At 47.0% G+C, this 15,949-nt stretch overlaps 1 protein-coding gene and 1 long non-coding RNA gene across 2 annotated transcripts in view; one reads left to right on the top strand and one right to left on the bottom strand.

Moving 5' to 3' along the window:
- The window catches only part of sema3bl (sema domain, immunoglobulin domain (Ig), short basic domain, secreted, (semaphorin) 3bl), a 53,867-nt gene extending 40,918 nt beyond the window's left edge, over positions 1 to 12,949 (bottom strand). The window contains exon 1 of the mRNA XM_041845934.2: positions 12,533 to 12,949. Coding sequence (XP_041701868.1) covers positions 12,533 to 12,638 — 106 coding nt within the window. The 5' untranslated portion in view covers positions 12,639 to 12,949. The remainder of the gene's footprint in view (positions 1 to 12,532) is intronic.
- The window catches only part of LOC121538144, a 103,961-nt gene that overhangs the window by 53,008 nt on the left and 35,004 nt on the right, over positions 1 to 15,949 (top strand). The window lies entirely within an intron of this gene.

The following is a 15,949-nucleotide window of genomic DNA, read 5'->3' as shown; positions in this document are numbered from 1 at the left end:
ACCCACTGTAACATATCTGTCAAATCATTTATAACCCTCTTACTTACCAACAAAATAGTCCCCAATGCAAAAAACAACATTGTATGTATGGAGAAAAATATGCCACGTTTACATGATTGCTCTAAACAAACAAATACCTTGCCAAACCTATGTAATACACCCACACCATCTGTTCTCAATGTGTCAAATCTTGATTATCACAGCCATTCTGTCTTAAACTCAACTCAACAAAACTAACCAACCACGCTTTTAACCAAGTATCCACTTTATCCTCCCATTGCGGTGTCCCGCAGACACAAATAAACAGAGAGAGAAAGGGGTCACTCTGTGGGTCTGGGGCTTGGGAACCAAACACAGTGGCTGGAGACTGGAGAGAGAGGAGGGGAGGAGGGGGTCAGGGCGGTCGGGGTCTATAGAGGGTTCTTTCCCTGTCTTTCCCTATTTTCTCCTCCTCTCCCCTCCTCTTCAGTCTTCCTGTGTGTTTGTCCTGTGGATTAAGAGTGTAAACATCTCGTCTGAGTCCTTCCTACGGCCGCGCAATACTGGCACCCCACAGGCTAATGCCCCGTAATAGGCTTGTTTGTGTGTGTGTGTGTGCGTGCATGCGTGTGCATGTGTGTGTGCGTGTGTGTCCAGCTCCCTGTCTGGATGGTCCTCAGAGCTGACACCTGAGCCCTGGGATAATATTGACCCTGCATGAGAGTATAAGACACTAGGACAACCCAGACCGACCCAGACTGACCCAGACCGACCCAGACCAACCCAGACTAACTGAGACCAACCCAGACCAACCCAGACCAACCCAGATAAACCCAGACCAACCCAGACTAACCCAGACTAACCCAGACCAACCCAGACTAACCCAGACTAACTCAGACCAACCCAGACCAACCCAGATCAACCCAGACTAACCCAGACCAACCCAGACTAACCCAGACTAACCCAAAACAACCCATACTAACCCAGACTAACCCAGAAGAACCCAGACTAACCCAGACCAACTCAGACCAACCCAGACCATCTGTCTGTGTGCTAACCACACCACCATTGACCCAGACAATGCTACCTTAGTGGTGCACAGTGCCCCCAGCCACAAGAGCTTTGATCGGGGATGAAGAAAACCTCTGACCAACTTGGACAACCAGGACTTGGACAACAACCCCAAAACCTTCAACATGCATTTTCCACATTCTTGGTCTTGTAACCATAACATCCAATCACACACACCGTATTATCTTACTGTGACATTGTATTCAATACAGATCCTCTGAAAACCTAAGCCACATAGCTTACATTCCAACATTTCCATCCTACATCCATCATCCATACAGCTGTGTATGTAAAGATATTTACTGATGGATGGATTTTCTCATAAAAATAACCCCAATCTTGCTGTATTATTTTAGTGCTTAGACAGAAAAACAATGATTTGAAGAGTGTGAGAAGGAGAGACTAAGGCGAAGAGAGAGAGAGAGAGAGCGAAAGGGAGAGAGAGAGGAAGCTGGTGAATAGTATGCGTGTGAAGGAGCGCTCAAGGCTCTCGTATTTGATTGTATCTTCTACAGAGAACAAATTGAGCCCCGGGCCAAGCAGTGTTAGTGGTTAGTGTGTTTACTAGTGGCTGGAGGAGTGTTATTCTGAGCTCAGGGCGATGGATGAGGGGTTGAGGGGTTGAGGGGCGGAGGAGGGCACATCTGAGGCCCATTAGACCCCTGGGGCCACACCATGCACACCAGACTTTGGCATGGCGAAACACTCCCATCCCTTCACTCTCTCTTCTCTCCTTCACTCGTTCTTCATGGTACAGTTCCATCCCTTCTCTCTCCTTGTCCCAATGTCATACCTCTCATCGCTACAGCTCTCCCACACCTCTCTCCCCCTATCTCCTCCATCTGACAGGCAGATAGACACACACACACACCTTCTCTGTCTTCACACACCTGGCGGTGAGTACACACACACACACACACCACAGATAACACACACACACCGCAGAGAACGACACACACACACACACACACACACACACACACACAGAGAGAGAGAGAGAGTCATTCATTACACCCATTAAAAGACTCAGACCAGTGTTCCTTGTATTAGCGCTGCTGTATATTATTACTGTGTGCCAAAAATGCCAGGAATCTGAGTCTACACACAAATCAACCATTTTATCTCCTCCTCCATCTTCTCCCACTCCCTCCCCATCTCCTCCACTGTTCAGACTCCTTTGTGACTGGACCCGCAGGGGACCCACTTGGCAGGACTGCCACCATTATCTGTGTCCACCTGCCCCACAACAGATGCCCCTGACACAGGAAAGCCCTGTATTTCCTGTCCACATGTCCACTGCCATCTCCGGGCCTGTCATATATAGAAGACCGCAGAATCACACACACAAGTAAGCAGGCACACACACACGTAAGCAGAACAGCATGTGCTATATTTCATCCCCCTAGCTGCTCTTTGCTAATTAGATTATACACTGTGTATGGAGACTGTGAATCTGTATGGGGTCTATAAGGTATCAGTGTGTCTATGGGACAGAAGTCAGGTGTTTGTCTTGGCTGGGGACACACAACACTCTGGATTACTCTGACCACTGGTGGTGGCCTGGCTTTACTGTGGTCTTCTCTATGGCATTACACCGAGAAACTCTATACTGCATTTGTGTGAGTGCCTGTTTGTCTGTTTGACAGGGAGAGTCATGTGTATAGACCTTGTATTGGACCTGTCCTCAACTCCTAAGCTTGTTTTTTTGCTTCTTAAAAACACACTCTAGTCATTCTATGTCTATGACCTCACATAATGAATGTTTGACCTCTGTGTTGTAAAGGTCCTCAGTGGAGACAGAAGTTGGCCCTGTGGGCTCTGAGGTTAACACTGATTAAGTCCCTTCTTCAAACCACTGCCAGGGCTCTGTCAGAAGGGATCCACTGGCACATACAGGCACACACAAACACACAAGCGCACACGCGCGCACACACACACACACACACACACATCCTCGAACCTCTCTCTTATTGGTCGTCTCAGGACGCCTATCTGAACAGGGTCATACGATTCCCCCACAGAGCCAACCAACAGGCCAGGGGAGAGAAGGGAGAGAGGGGTGGAGAGGGTGACTTCAGCATCCCAGACCCCAATCAACCCCCTTGTCAAAAGGACAGCCAACTCACTAAACCTTCACAGTGGATTGAGGTTTCACTCCAAACCCAGTCCAAGCCCTGCTGGCTCATACACAGTGCTCATAAAATACCCTAAACCTGGCAATTAGCGCTGAAGTGTAAACGGCTAGTATGGAGGGCCGTGAAATGGGACAGGGACTTGATGATACGTCCCAATGAAGTGGTCTATCGTCAGTCTAACGTTCTAGTGCTTCCCAACAAGGTGGGTCAGAAGAACCAGAACCAGGCCACTTCTGGAGGGTCTAGTGGGGTCCTGGAAGGGCCAGTCTAGTCTATTCCTGCCAAACCCAGCTGAGAATCTACCTCCTGCTCTCTGTAATGAAGAAATTACCCACGTAAACACTAGCAGGCAGGCAGTCTCCCTGGCCTGTACCAGCTGGGTCTCCCAATCAGTGGCAGGCAGGCAGTCTCCCTGGCCTGTACCAGCTGGCCCTCCCTATCAGTGGCAGGCAGGCAGTCTCCCTGGCCTGTACCAGCTGGCTCTCCCTATCAGTGGCAGGCAGGCAGTCTCCCTGGCCTGTACCAGCTGGCTCTCCCTATCAGTGGCAGGCAGGCAGTCTCCTGGCCTGTACCAGCTGGCTCTCCCTATCAGTGGCAGGCAGGCAGTCTCCTGGCCTGTACCAGCAGGCTCTCCCTATCAGTGGCAGGCAGGCAGTCTCCCTGGCCTGTACCAGCTGGCTCTCCCTATCAGTGGCAGGCAGGCAGTCTCCCTGGCCTGTACCAGCTGGCTCTCCCTATCAGTGGCAGGCAGGCAGTCTCCCTGGCCTGTACCAGCTGGCCCTCCCTATCAGTGGCAGGCAGGCAGTCTCCCTGGCCTGTACCAGCTGGCTCTCCCTATCATTGGCAGGCAGGCAGCACCCCATGTTGAAGCACTCTCATAATTAACAAACGCATATACACACACACTCATGCAGGGATGGACACACACAAGTGTACACACACACACCGTCTGTATGAAGCATTGGCTCAGGTATCAGTTAACTGCGGCCTATGGAATCGCCGGGAGTGCTGAGGTAATGAGCGCAGTACGTGTGTGTGTGTGTGTGGATGTGCGTGTGTTCCCTGTAATAAATATAGAATGTGCAGCGGGCGCTGTTGCTCTTGGCACTTCCTGTCAGCAGCTCCTGGGTGGAACTAATTGATTGCTGAGCCAGTGCAGCTGACAGCGGGGGTGGGTGGATTGTTCATTGCAGCTCACATCACTTTGAGCGACACGGACTGTCTTCCCCCTGTGCTGTGAACGCTCTAAGAGGGAGTTCCCATCACCCCAGGCTTTCTCCTGCTCACCTTTAACTGGCCCACAGCCAGACTCACCAGCAATGGATATCTAGTGCAATGACACGGGTAGACACATGGATACACCCACGTTACACTAACACAAACAACATTCTGACACGATCTCAAGTTCATTCTTCATTCCAACAACACCCAACATTACACCGACACGTAGCCTCTCACCCAGACCAACCCAGGGAGAACGCAGGACCTTCCTTCCACCAAATCCTCTGTTGTCTCATTTGCCAAAAGGGAAGAATAACATTCTCCGCTTCCTGTGTTCACTGCACTGAACATCAGCCAATAGGAGAAATCAGAGAATCAGAGAATTACAGTAGATGTGACGTCCAATCAGTGTGATTACAGTACTATTGTGGGGGAAGGGGGAGGGGAAAGACCTGTGTTCACGTACAGGGCCCCCTAGCATTTAGACATTCCTGTCAATACCACAACCCCCAGTTCCCGAGCCCCATGGGACCCCTAGGTCCACGGCCATGCAGCCCCAGTTGAAACTGTAGCCCCGCTCACTAACTCTCTCACCGGGCCAGCTTGCCACCGGCAGGCAGCAAGGGCCAAGCCCACCAGCAGTCAGAAAATATACAAACCCCACTCACCCCTAATAGAGTAGCTATGAGAGCACGTATTGCTTTAGGTATAGCTTTTCAAACCCTAAAATAAATACTCCTCCCTCTTCCTCAAATCATATACTTTTTTCTCTCTTTCTTTGCCCGTGCTATGGGCCAAGCAGGACCACAGTTCTCTCTCTCTCTCTCTCTCTCTCTCTCTCCAGTGAACTATACAGCAGAGGTCTGAGCTGTTTACCCAAGCCTAGGGGAGGGAGATCCTTTTATGATGAAAAGACAGCCCACTTCAAACTCCTGGCATCCAACATTTTTAAGATGACACATTATGGGGCACTGCCACAACAACTCACGGCACGGCTGTCCCCATTATGAAATGAAACCACTTGAAGACAAAAGGAGGTAGAGAACAGGGGGATGGGGTGGGATTGTGGGAATAGTTCAGATAAATAGATTTAACCCCCTGGACTGCAGCCATTTGTGTAATTTGTTCCACGTATGAACAGCGGTGCCATTTCTCCGGACACTGGGGTTTATTTTGGCTAGCGCTTCACACAATGCACTGTCAAGAGCTCACTTAGACACGCTGGTCAGACAGAACTGAGCCCTGGAGATGAAAACACAAATACACTTAAAAAGAGTGACATATTTATACTGACATATATACACACACAGACACACACAGACTCACACACACACACACAGAAACAATGAAATATACAGACACACAGAGACTTGTGCTGTATCATGTGTATATGGATAAACAGACTTGCATAGACACTCTCTCTCTCGGACTAAAACACACACACACTGCTAGCCCTCCTGTGGACAGGGGAGCACTAATCTACATGACAGATGATCAATGATACTTTGTTAGGCCTCGAACCCTCAACCCTGTCTGCTGACTCTGTGTCTGACCCTTCAGGTGCCATTCTCTGAGCCATTCCTTCCCTCCCTTTCATCCGTTCATCTCTGTTCCACCATTACCTCCTTTTATCCTCGTTCCATCATTATTTCACCCTCCTCTCCATCCATGCCTCCATCAATCCCTCTCTTTGCTCTAACATTTCCTTAACACACACACACTCCTCCTGTAGAGCCAGGCCTGCCACACTGACCCTGCTGCTCTCAGTGCTTCTGCTTTAGCCTGTTTCATGCTGCGGCTCAGCTGGACCCTAATGGTTCCCCAGACAATGATCTACGGAGGGGTTAAAGAAACAGACCAAGAGATTAATCACTGTGTGTGTGTTTGTGTGTGTGTGTGTGTGTGTGTGTGTGTGTGTGTGTGTGTGTGTGTGTGTGTGTGTGTGTGTGTGTGTGTGTGTGTGTGTGTGTGTGTGTGTGTGTGTGTGTGTGTGTGTGTGTGTGTGTGTGTGTGTGTGTGTGTGTGTGTGTGTGTGTGTGTGTGTGTGTGTGTGTGTGTGTGTGTGTGTGTGTGTGTGTGTGTGTGTGTGTGCCTGTGTTGTGTGTGTTTAAGTGATATGAACCAGATGAACATGACTCCAAACAGAATGGCCAAAGGCATGGAAAAGCCAGAGTTAGCCTTTAGTGACTTGGACAGACCAACACAATACAGTAACTGTAGTTTATCAGAACCAAATCTGAACACCAAATCTGAAAGCATCTCAACATCAGATTAATCTCCACTCAATACGGTGCCTGGTTGTCACGGGATGGAAAGCCCAGACCCCTACCAGATGTGACACTATGGGGAGACGGGGAGAGAGAGGCACGTTGCCAGGCCTTATTATCTAATTAGAGGCAGTGGATAGCACCCAGTTATAGCCAACGCTACAAACACAATGATACATTGTTCATGGCTGTGTAATCCACAGCGGGGTGGTGGGGGGTCTGAGGGGGTTGAGGGGTGGGGCTGGGGGGGTCTGAGGAGTGGTTGCATCTAGGTGGGTAGGGTTCATAGCCTCACCTGTTTTCACTTTGACTTGATGGGGGGCTGAGGGGGGGGGGGCTGGTAGGTCTGAGGAGTGGTTGCATCTAGGTGGGTAGGGTTCATAGCCCCACCTGTTTTCACTTTGACTTGATGGGGCATTAAAAAAAACTCTAGTTCCACTTCAAATGATCTGTCCTGCCAAGAAATAATTTATCCTCAACTTCACTTCAATCTAATTTCCTTTATAGTCATAAAGAAACACACATCAGGTTTGCCAAAGTCCAGAGAGTTCCCATAGGTCTGACAAGTGGAACAAATAATAAGTCCCTTTCTCTACTTTTTCTCTCTCTTTCATTTCCCAGCCTCCCACTCTTCTCTCTCACACCTCTCGTGTGTTCCTCTCCCTCTCTCCTCTCCTCCGTCGGTGCTGTGTGATCTTGCGGTGTTGTTGTCTGGGCAACAACCTCTCACAGTCTCACTGCAGAATCCAATTTATGTCCATAAACATCACATTTCGATGGTTAAGTTTAGGCATTAATTCCGAACAGTTAAGGGTTAAGGTTTGGGATAGGTTTAAAACAAAAACAACTCCATGGTTAAGTTTAGGCATTAAAGAAGCAGACACTGTGATGACACAGTGACACTTCAGCAGGGCTCAGACACCAGACACACACATGTGTGAGAACGCCACAGAGTGTGATAACAGCAGAGATGACAGCTCTGAGGTGTTGAGCGTCGGCAGCTAGCTACAGTGCATTCGGAAAGTATTCAGACCCCTTCACTTTTTCACATTTTGTTATGTTACAGCCTTATTCTAAAATGGATTTTCCTCATCAATCTACACACTATACCCCATAATGACAAAGCAAAAACAGGTTTTTAGACATTTTTGCAAACTTATTAAAAATCCAAAACTGAAATATCACATTTATATAAGTATTACTCAGTACTTTGTTGTAGCACCTTTGGCAGCGATTACAGCTTCGAGTCTTCTTGGGTATGACACTACAAGCTTGGCACACCTGTATTTGGGGTGTTTCTCCCATTCTTCTCTGCAGATCCTCTCTGCCATGTTGGATGGGGAGTGTCGCTGCACAGCTACTTTCAGGTCTCTCCAGAGATGTTAGATCGGGTTCAAGTCCGGGCTCTGGCTGGGCCATTCAAGTATATTCAGAGACTTGTCCCGAAGCCACTCCTGCGTTGTCTTGGCTGTGTGCTTAGGGTCGTTGTCCTGTTGGAAGGTGAACCCTCACCCCAGTCTGAGGTCCTGAGCACTCTGGAGCAGGTTTTTATCAAGGATCTCTCTGTACTTTGTTCCGTTCATCTTTCCCTCGATCCTGACTAGTCTCCCAGTCCCTGCCACTGAAAAACCACTCCACAGCACGATGCTGCCCCCACCGTGCTTCACCGTAGGGATGGTATTGGCCAGGTGATGAGCGGTGCCAGGTTTCCTTCAGATGTGACGCTTGGCATTCAGGCCAAAGAGTTCAATCTTGGTTTCAAAAGACCAGAGAATCTTGTTTCTCATGGTCTGAGAGTCCTTTAGGTGCCTTTTGGCAAACTCCAAGCAGGCCGTCATGTACCTTTTACTGAGGAGTGGCTTCCGTCTGGCCACTCCACCATAAAAGCCTGATTGGTGGAGTGCTGCAGAGATGGTTGTCCTTCTGGAAGGTTATCCCATCTCCACAGAGGAACTCTGGAGCTCTGTCAGAGTGACCATCGGGTTCTTGGTCACCTCCCTGACCAAGGCCCTTATCCCCCGATTGCTCAGTTTGGCCGGGCGGCCAGCTCTAGGAAGAGTCTTGGTGGTTCCAAACTTCTTTCATTTAATAATGGAGGCCACTATGTTCTTGGGGACCTTCAATGCTGCAGAAATGTTTTGGTAGCCCCCGGATCTGTGCCTCGACACGATCCTGTCTCTGAGCTCTACGGACAATTCCTTCGACCTCATGGCTTGGTTTTTGCTCTGACAAGCACTGTCAACTGTGGGACCATATATAGACAGGTGTGTGCCTTTCCAAATCATGTCCAATCAATTGAATTTACCACAGGTGGACTCCAATCAAGTTGTAGAAACATTTCAAGGATGATCAATGGGAACAAGATGCACCTGAGCTCAATTTCGAGTATAATAGCAAAGGGTCTGAATACTTATGTAAATAAGGTATTTCTGTTTTTGTTTTTTTAATACATTTGCAAAAGTTTCTAAAAACCTGTTTTGCTTTGTCATTGTGGGGTATTGTGTGTAGATGGATGAAAAAAACATTTTTTAAAATCCATTTTAGAATAAGGCTGTAACGTAACAAAATGTGGAAAAAGTGAAGGAGTCTGAATACTTTCCGAATGCACTGTACCAGCCACTGTCACCATCCCTGCATAGCAGCAGCAAGGTAGCCATCTTGTTTTTGGAGATAATGGAACTGACAGATATTGTTGACAAACATTCTCGAACAATCCACCAGTCAATGGTAGACAATCTAGAACATCTCCTCAGACTTTCTTGAGCTTCTGATTTCCTAAAGTGATTCCATAACAACTGGAGTTGAGCTGAGGGGCAATGCCAGCCGGAGCTATAGTCCAACCCAATTCTGTCAATCCGTGTCATACAACCAAAAGTTTTCACTCCGTATTTCACTCGCTCGCTCCAATTTCTCAGAGCTGTACAGTATACTGTTCATTGGTGTGATGAGCCAACTGGCCCGGTTTCTGAGACCCTTTTTTCTGCCTTTTGTTTTTTCTTCCAGAAACCTGGGAGCACTTAAGGAGAGAGAGAGAGTGAGAGAGAGAGAGAGAGAGAGAGAGAGAGAGAGAGAGAGAGAGAGAGAGAGAGAGAGAGAGAGAGAGAGAGAGAGAGAGAGAGAGAGAGAGAGAGAGAGAGAGAGAGAAAGATACTTCTAAATCCCCCCTCGAACAACATCTGGGCAACACTGTAAAAACAAACTCACGCATTCAAGCAGCTCCTCCATCTGCAGCACTTTCAAAATGGGTGATGATGATGAGCTGTGTTTTTGTCTGTGTATTTGTGTTTGTGTACATGTGAGCAAGAGAGAGAAGTGTGCGTGCTTGCGTGCATACATGCGTGTGTGTGTTTGTGAGTAGTGTGTCCACTGCCCAGGCATGTTTACCCTCCTAAGGTCTGCATATGATTGATGGGGAGGGGGAGGGGGAGGGGGGGGAGGAGGGGGACATGGTGGGAGGTGAGGAGACAGAGGGATGGGGGCTCCATCTACAAACACTCACCAGCAACGCAGAGAAAAGACCTGGGGCTACGATGACACCCCCTGAGACCCCCTGCACACACCCGGCCCCCAGACCCCCAACCCTGGAGCCCCAGACACACTTTACGAGCCCACTGCCAGGGGTTCAGGGGCTGTTCCCCACTTCCCATCACAAACACAGTCTGCTCCCTCACTGACCATCCATCCAGTCTGACACACAGAGCAGGAGGCAGGAGGCAGGAGGCAGGAGGCAGGAGGCAAGAGGCAAGAGCACCACCATACCTGGGATCAACCATTAACCAATACCCCCAAGAGAGGGAGAGGGAGAGGGAGAGGGAGAGGGAGGGTGAGCAGACGGGAGGGGAGGGGTATGGGGGAGAGGGGGGTCTCTGGTCAGAGGGACCGATTGTAGGCATAACGGACTGATGATTATCTTTGAGTGAAGGAGTGGAGGGGTTGGGATGAAGGGATGGAGGGGTGTAATGGATGGAGGGCAGGAGTGGTAGTGGTGATTTAGAGGAAGTGGGGCTGCTCGGTGCCCCTTCCTGCTTTAACTCCTACTAATTGATTAAATGAGATAATGACAATTTTTCCTGTTTCTAAATGACCTCTAAAGCCCTAGGGAAGGATGATGCCTCTGGGCTATATAGCGGGATCTGAACAGGGGAAACTAACTGAACTCTATGGTCAAGATGTTGGTCAATACCGAGGAAATTTGCAAGCCAGTTCGATGTGCCATTTTTCCAGCAACAGGATATGGAAAATATTTGAGTTATTATTTTCTAATGAAAACATCGACTCCAACAGAAGGGAATCCTTTTTGATTTTTATCACTAATAATTGCAGACTCACTTGGACTGGGGAAGGGCCATGTTTGTGAACAGTGACCAGGGAATTCCAACACTATGGTCCAGCCAAGCCAAGCACCTCTCGATACAGGCAGCCTAAGTCATAAGTGGAAAAGGCTACTCAGGGGTAGGCTACCACACATTCAAGGCATTTACGACCGTAATCTGACACGGTTACAAATGTCTAACCTTGTGAGGTTGATGAAGTCCCACCGTTCTCCCGCTGTAAACTATGAGTCACAGATAAAACAGTAGTTGAATGAAAATGGTTGCGAGACAATAAATGACTAATTCATATATTTTCATAGTTGAGTTTGCAGAGACAAAGACTACCGGTTTCCGTGTGGAACAGCCGTGCACCGCGCGCTCTATAAAACGTAATTGCGGCGCAGGAATTGAATAAACTTGTTGCGCGCCAAGGTGTGCCCGAATGCGAGGAGGTGAAAATACAGAAAAAGCCCTTCAGGGACAAAGGTATGCGATCTATCCAAGTTAAGTTAAAAGCAACAAACTAAATGTGGGGCTTCGACTAACCGCTAGCTGCATACAGTAGCCCACAATCAACCATATTTACACAATCATTTCCCACCTTGACAAGACCCTCCAAGACACCAGTGCGACTGAAAATATTTAACTCACCCAAATGATATCAAACATGTGCGATACAAGTGTGTTGCAAATAGTATATTGTAGGGGTATGCTTGACATGCAGACACAATGGGATAAAGGCAATTAAATGTATTAGTGTTTATGAAATTATATGCTATATACTATTGAGTTACATTTAATCGAAATATTATTTGAAAATAAGAAATATAGTATGAGCTGCCTAGACTTAAAGGCCTAAAACATGCGTCATGTTTTTCGTTAATGTGAACACATGCAGCCTAATGTTCAGTTCAATAGAACATAAGTCCTTGTGTATTTGACAATATTGTAAAAAAAATGTTGTAGGCCTAGATAATAATACAACATTATTATATAGTTCTATAATAGGTCTATAATAGCTACACATGTACTTTCGGAGGGTTTCTAAGAAATTCAGAGACCTCTGAAATTCCCGCTGTTGCCCACAGTTGATGGCGCTTGAATCTGCACTGTGGGGAGCACTCACACCTGTGATGTGTGTTGTCGAAGACACACACACACACACACACTGGCCAACATTCTTTAGATGAGTGCTTACACGGGAGTGGGTACCCTCATAATGGATAAAAAGCAGTAGCCTATAATTCACATACACGCCTAATGAACTTGTTCAAATAATTGTACAGAACATGTTCAAACATCTTGTGCGCACTCTGTCAAAACCTATTTTCAAACGATGCGACATAGTTTAATATGAGTAGCCTAATGAACAAATACATAACTGAATTATTCCCCATAATTTCCCTCCAAACAGGGTTTAAGACGTTGAAATAATAAAACATTTGAACATTTAAAAAATAAATCAATATAGCCTAGGCCTGACCAGAAAAAATACATGTGATCAAATGCATTTATTAATAGGCCTACATAATTTATTGTATTTTACCTTTGTATGAAAGTCTGAGTCGTGGTACGTTCATCTTGGTAGCTGAGACAGTTAGAAGTAGAGCAACCAGGATCATCCTGTGGCAGAAAGATGATAATTCCTTCATGGTTCCTTGGAAATGTCCTTTTGATTGTCGATAGATCTTTGAGTTTGGGAAATGTTGCAATTCACTTCTGTAACAAACGAATATTTATATTCTAAATTATTGTAGCACTGTATTTTTATAAGTTATGATACTAAATTGTCATAAACGTGAAAGACTCAGTCACTCCTGTATCTAAACTCCGTGCGTAATGGCCTCAGATATTAGTTTGTTCAAGGTTCAACACTGCTGGGCTTGACAACATGCGTTTCCCTCTGAACAGCCTTTGCTCCAGCCCAGGAGTTTTTTTCACTCCCAGATGTTCGAATGAGTCCGTTTTTAGACAGGGCTTGGGATAGACTCACCCCGCCTTTCTCTGGAGGTGCAAGAGAGCAGAGCAGCAGCCAGTGAAGGGAAGCGTTCCAACCAAGCGACCCGCCTCTCACCAGACACGCTCTCAACCGAAAATGCTCCGGAGTCCTCTGTACTCGCTAGGTGATAAAGAAATGTGTTACATTATTTTAGTAGTCGATTGAGATGTAATTGAATGTTGCTTAAAGCCTATGTCTGCTTAAGTATTTTAACCTGATATGGAGTGAAATGAATAGTCTAATTTATCATGGTCTGTGCGCAGTAATAATGTGGTATCACTGGGTCTGTCTGCATCATGGGCAACCTGCCCCTTGAGAGCTATTGTAACGTGTGCAGTGCTTTAATTAAGTTGGGGGGTACTCCTCCACTCTCCAAATGAGCAGGGGTCTCAGAGGGGTTATGGCTAAGCATTCAAGGTGTCAGGGCAATGGAAATCCTCTGCCTTTTGTGAAACTGGTTTCTACCAGAAAGAGGTTCCCTTCCCTTGTACTTGAGGAATTCAATGGCAGTGGATAGTAGCATTTGCACCTTGATTAAGAGATGAACGCAAAATGGAACAGTTCTTGTCCCCATAACCTAAACATAAGCAATGCATTCCAGCGCTGGCTCAGCCATAGCAACACCTAATTGGAATGGACCAAAGGAACATCCTCTTAACCATAAGGGATCCTACAGCTTTGCAACCTTATGTTTTGGAACACCGAAGTTCAGCGAAAAGTGTGAATGGTTGAATGGGGAATGTATGATTGAAGGGGGCTATTTGGAGAAATGTCATTTCTTTTGGACGGAATTACATTGTCCAAGATGTTTTTCGGTTAAATGTAAATCCTATAGGAGCTTCTTGAGATTGCATCACTTTTCCCCAATTATCCAACAGTACTTCAGCTATGATTGAGAATGGCAGAGAGAATGTTGAACTGCTTATATTCAGTGAGTGAGTGAGTGAGTGAGTGAGTGAGAGAGAGAGAGAGAGAGAGAGAGAGAGAGAGAGAGAGAGAGAGAGAGAGAGAGAGAGAGAGAGAGAGAGAGAGAGAGAGAGAGAGAGAGAGAGAGACAGAGAGAGAGAGAGAGAGAGAGAGACAGAGAGAGAGAGAGAGACAGAGAGAGAGAGAGAGAGACAGAGAGAGAGAGACAGAGAGAGAGAGAGAGAGAGAGAGAGAGAGAGAGAGAGAGAGAGAGAGAGAGAGAGAGAGAGAGAGAGAGAGAATAACTTATCACTTGGTTTGTTTATGACACACTCCATCTCCAGTTAGGCCATACTGAGGCCGTATTGATCATGCAGACCATCTGACAGCAGCTATCATCAGGATCATATGATATAACACACTCTGAAAACAACCACAACACAATGACAGACACCCTAGCTACACTGTCCACTATATTTTATTCCCCTCACTACCAATGCCCCTGTATTGAGAGTAAAAACTTGATGATTTGGAATCAGTGTGATGTAACTCAGATGTCCACATAGATGTAGTGAGTATTGACTGCTCTCAGTGAAGGTGACGTCACTGTGCGATGCTAACTTAGCTGTCTGCTACCCATGCATGGTCTCCATGGTCCCAGTTAGAGGAGGCAGTTGTGGTGGGGGGAGCCACAGCCGGTGGCCAGGCCTTGCCTAGGGACAGGAAGGTGGGGTTCATAAATGTTTCATGCCTCTCTGGAGCTGAGCTGAGCGTGGACGCTGGGAGTGGATGGGAGTGGAGTGGATCGGAGAGGACAGGGGCGACAGGCTGCTCCTCTCCACAGGGAGCACTCTGGAATCTATTTCCCTCGCCTCAGCCTGCCCCCTGTACACTCCCAGAGCTGGGGAGGAGAGAGTGGAGGGGAGGAGAGAGGAGAGGAGAGGAGAGAGGGATGGTTGAAGGTGAAGAGAGGGTTTTGGATAATTAAAACCTGAACGGAGGAGTGTGCGTGAGCCGGAGTGTGTGTGCGTGCCTGTGTGAAGCTACAGTCTGGACAGGAAGGAGAGCTGAGTCATGTTTGGCTGATAGAGACAAAGCACACCTGGCTTTACTACAAACCTCCAATATATACAGTATCATAGTGCAGGTGCAGAGTGGCTGAAGATGTGTCTGGATGTGTTGAGTGAAAATGGCTATAAAATAGAAGAACACACATGCGTGTACAGTTGAAGTCAGAAGTTTACATACACTTAGGTAGGAGTCATTAAAACTCATTTTTCAACCACTCCACAAATTTCTTGTTAACAAACTATAGTTTTGGCAAGTCGGTTAGGACATCTACTTTGTGCATGACACAAGTAATTTTTCCAACAATTGTTTACAGACAGATTATTTCACTTATAATTCACTGTATCACAATTCCAGTGGGTCAGAAGTTTACATACACTAAGTTGACTGTGCCTTTAACAGCTTGGAAAATTCCAGAAAATGATGTCATGGCTTTAGAAGCTTCTGATAGGCTAATTGAGTCAATTGGAGGTGTGCCTGTGGATGTATTTCAAGGCCTACCTTCAAACTCAGTTCCTCTTTGCTTGACATCATGGGAAAATCAAAAGAAATCAGCCAAGACCTCTGAAAAAAAATTGTAGACCTCCACAAGTCTGGTTCATCCTTGGAAGCAATTTCCAAACGCCTGAAGGTACCACGTTCATCTGTACAAACAATAGTACGCAAGTATAAACACCATGGGACCACGCAGCCGTCATACCGCTCAGGAAGGAGACACGTTCTGTCTCCTAGAAATGAGCGTACTTTGGTGCGAAAAGTGCAAATCAATCCCAGAACAACAGCAAAGGACCTTGTGAAGATGCTGGAGGAAACAGGCACAAAAGTATCTATATACACAGTAAAACGAGTACTATATCGACATAACCTGAAAGGCCGCTCACCAAGGAAGAAGCCACTGCTCCAAAACCGCCATAAAAAAGCCAGACTACGGTTTACAACTGCACATGGGGGAAAATATCGTACTTTTTGGAGAAATGTCCTCTGGTCTGA

This window comes from Coregonus clupeaformis, chromosome 24 (assembly GCF_020615455.1).
Source record: "Coregonus clupeaformis isolate EN_2021a chromosome 24, ASM2061545v1, whole genome shotgun sequence".
In the NCBI taxonomy this organism is placed as follows: domain Eukaryota; kingdom Metazoa; phylum Chordata; class Actinopteri; order Salmoniformes; family Salmonidae; genus Coregonus; species Coregonus clupeaformis.
Note: the sequence above shows the minus strand (reverse complement) of the source record. Positions and strands in the feature narration are given on the sequence as shown.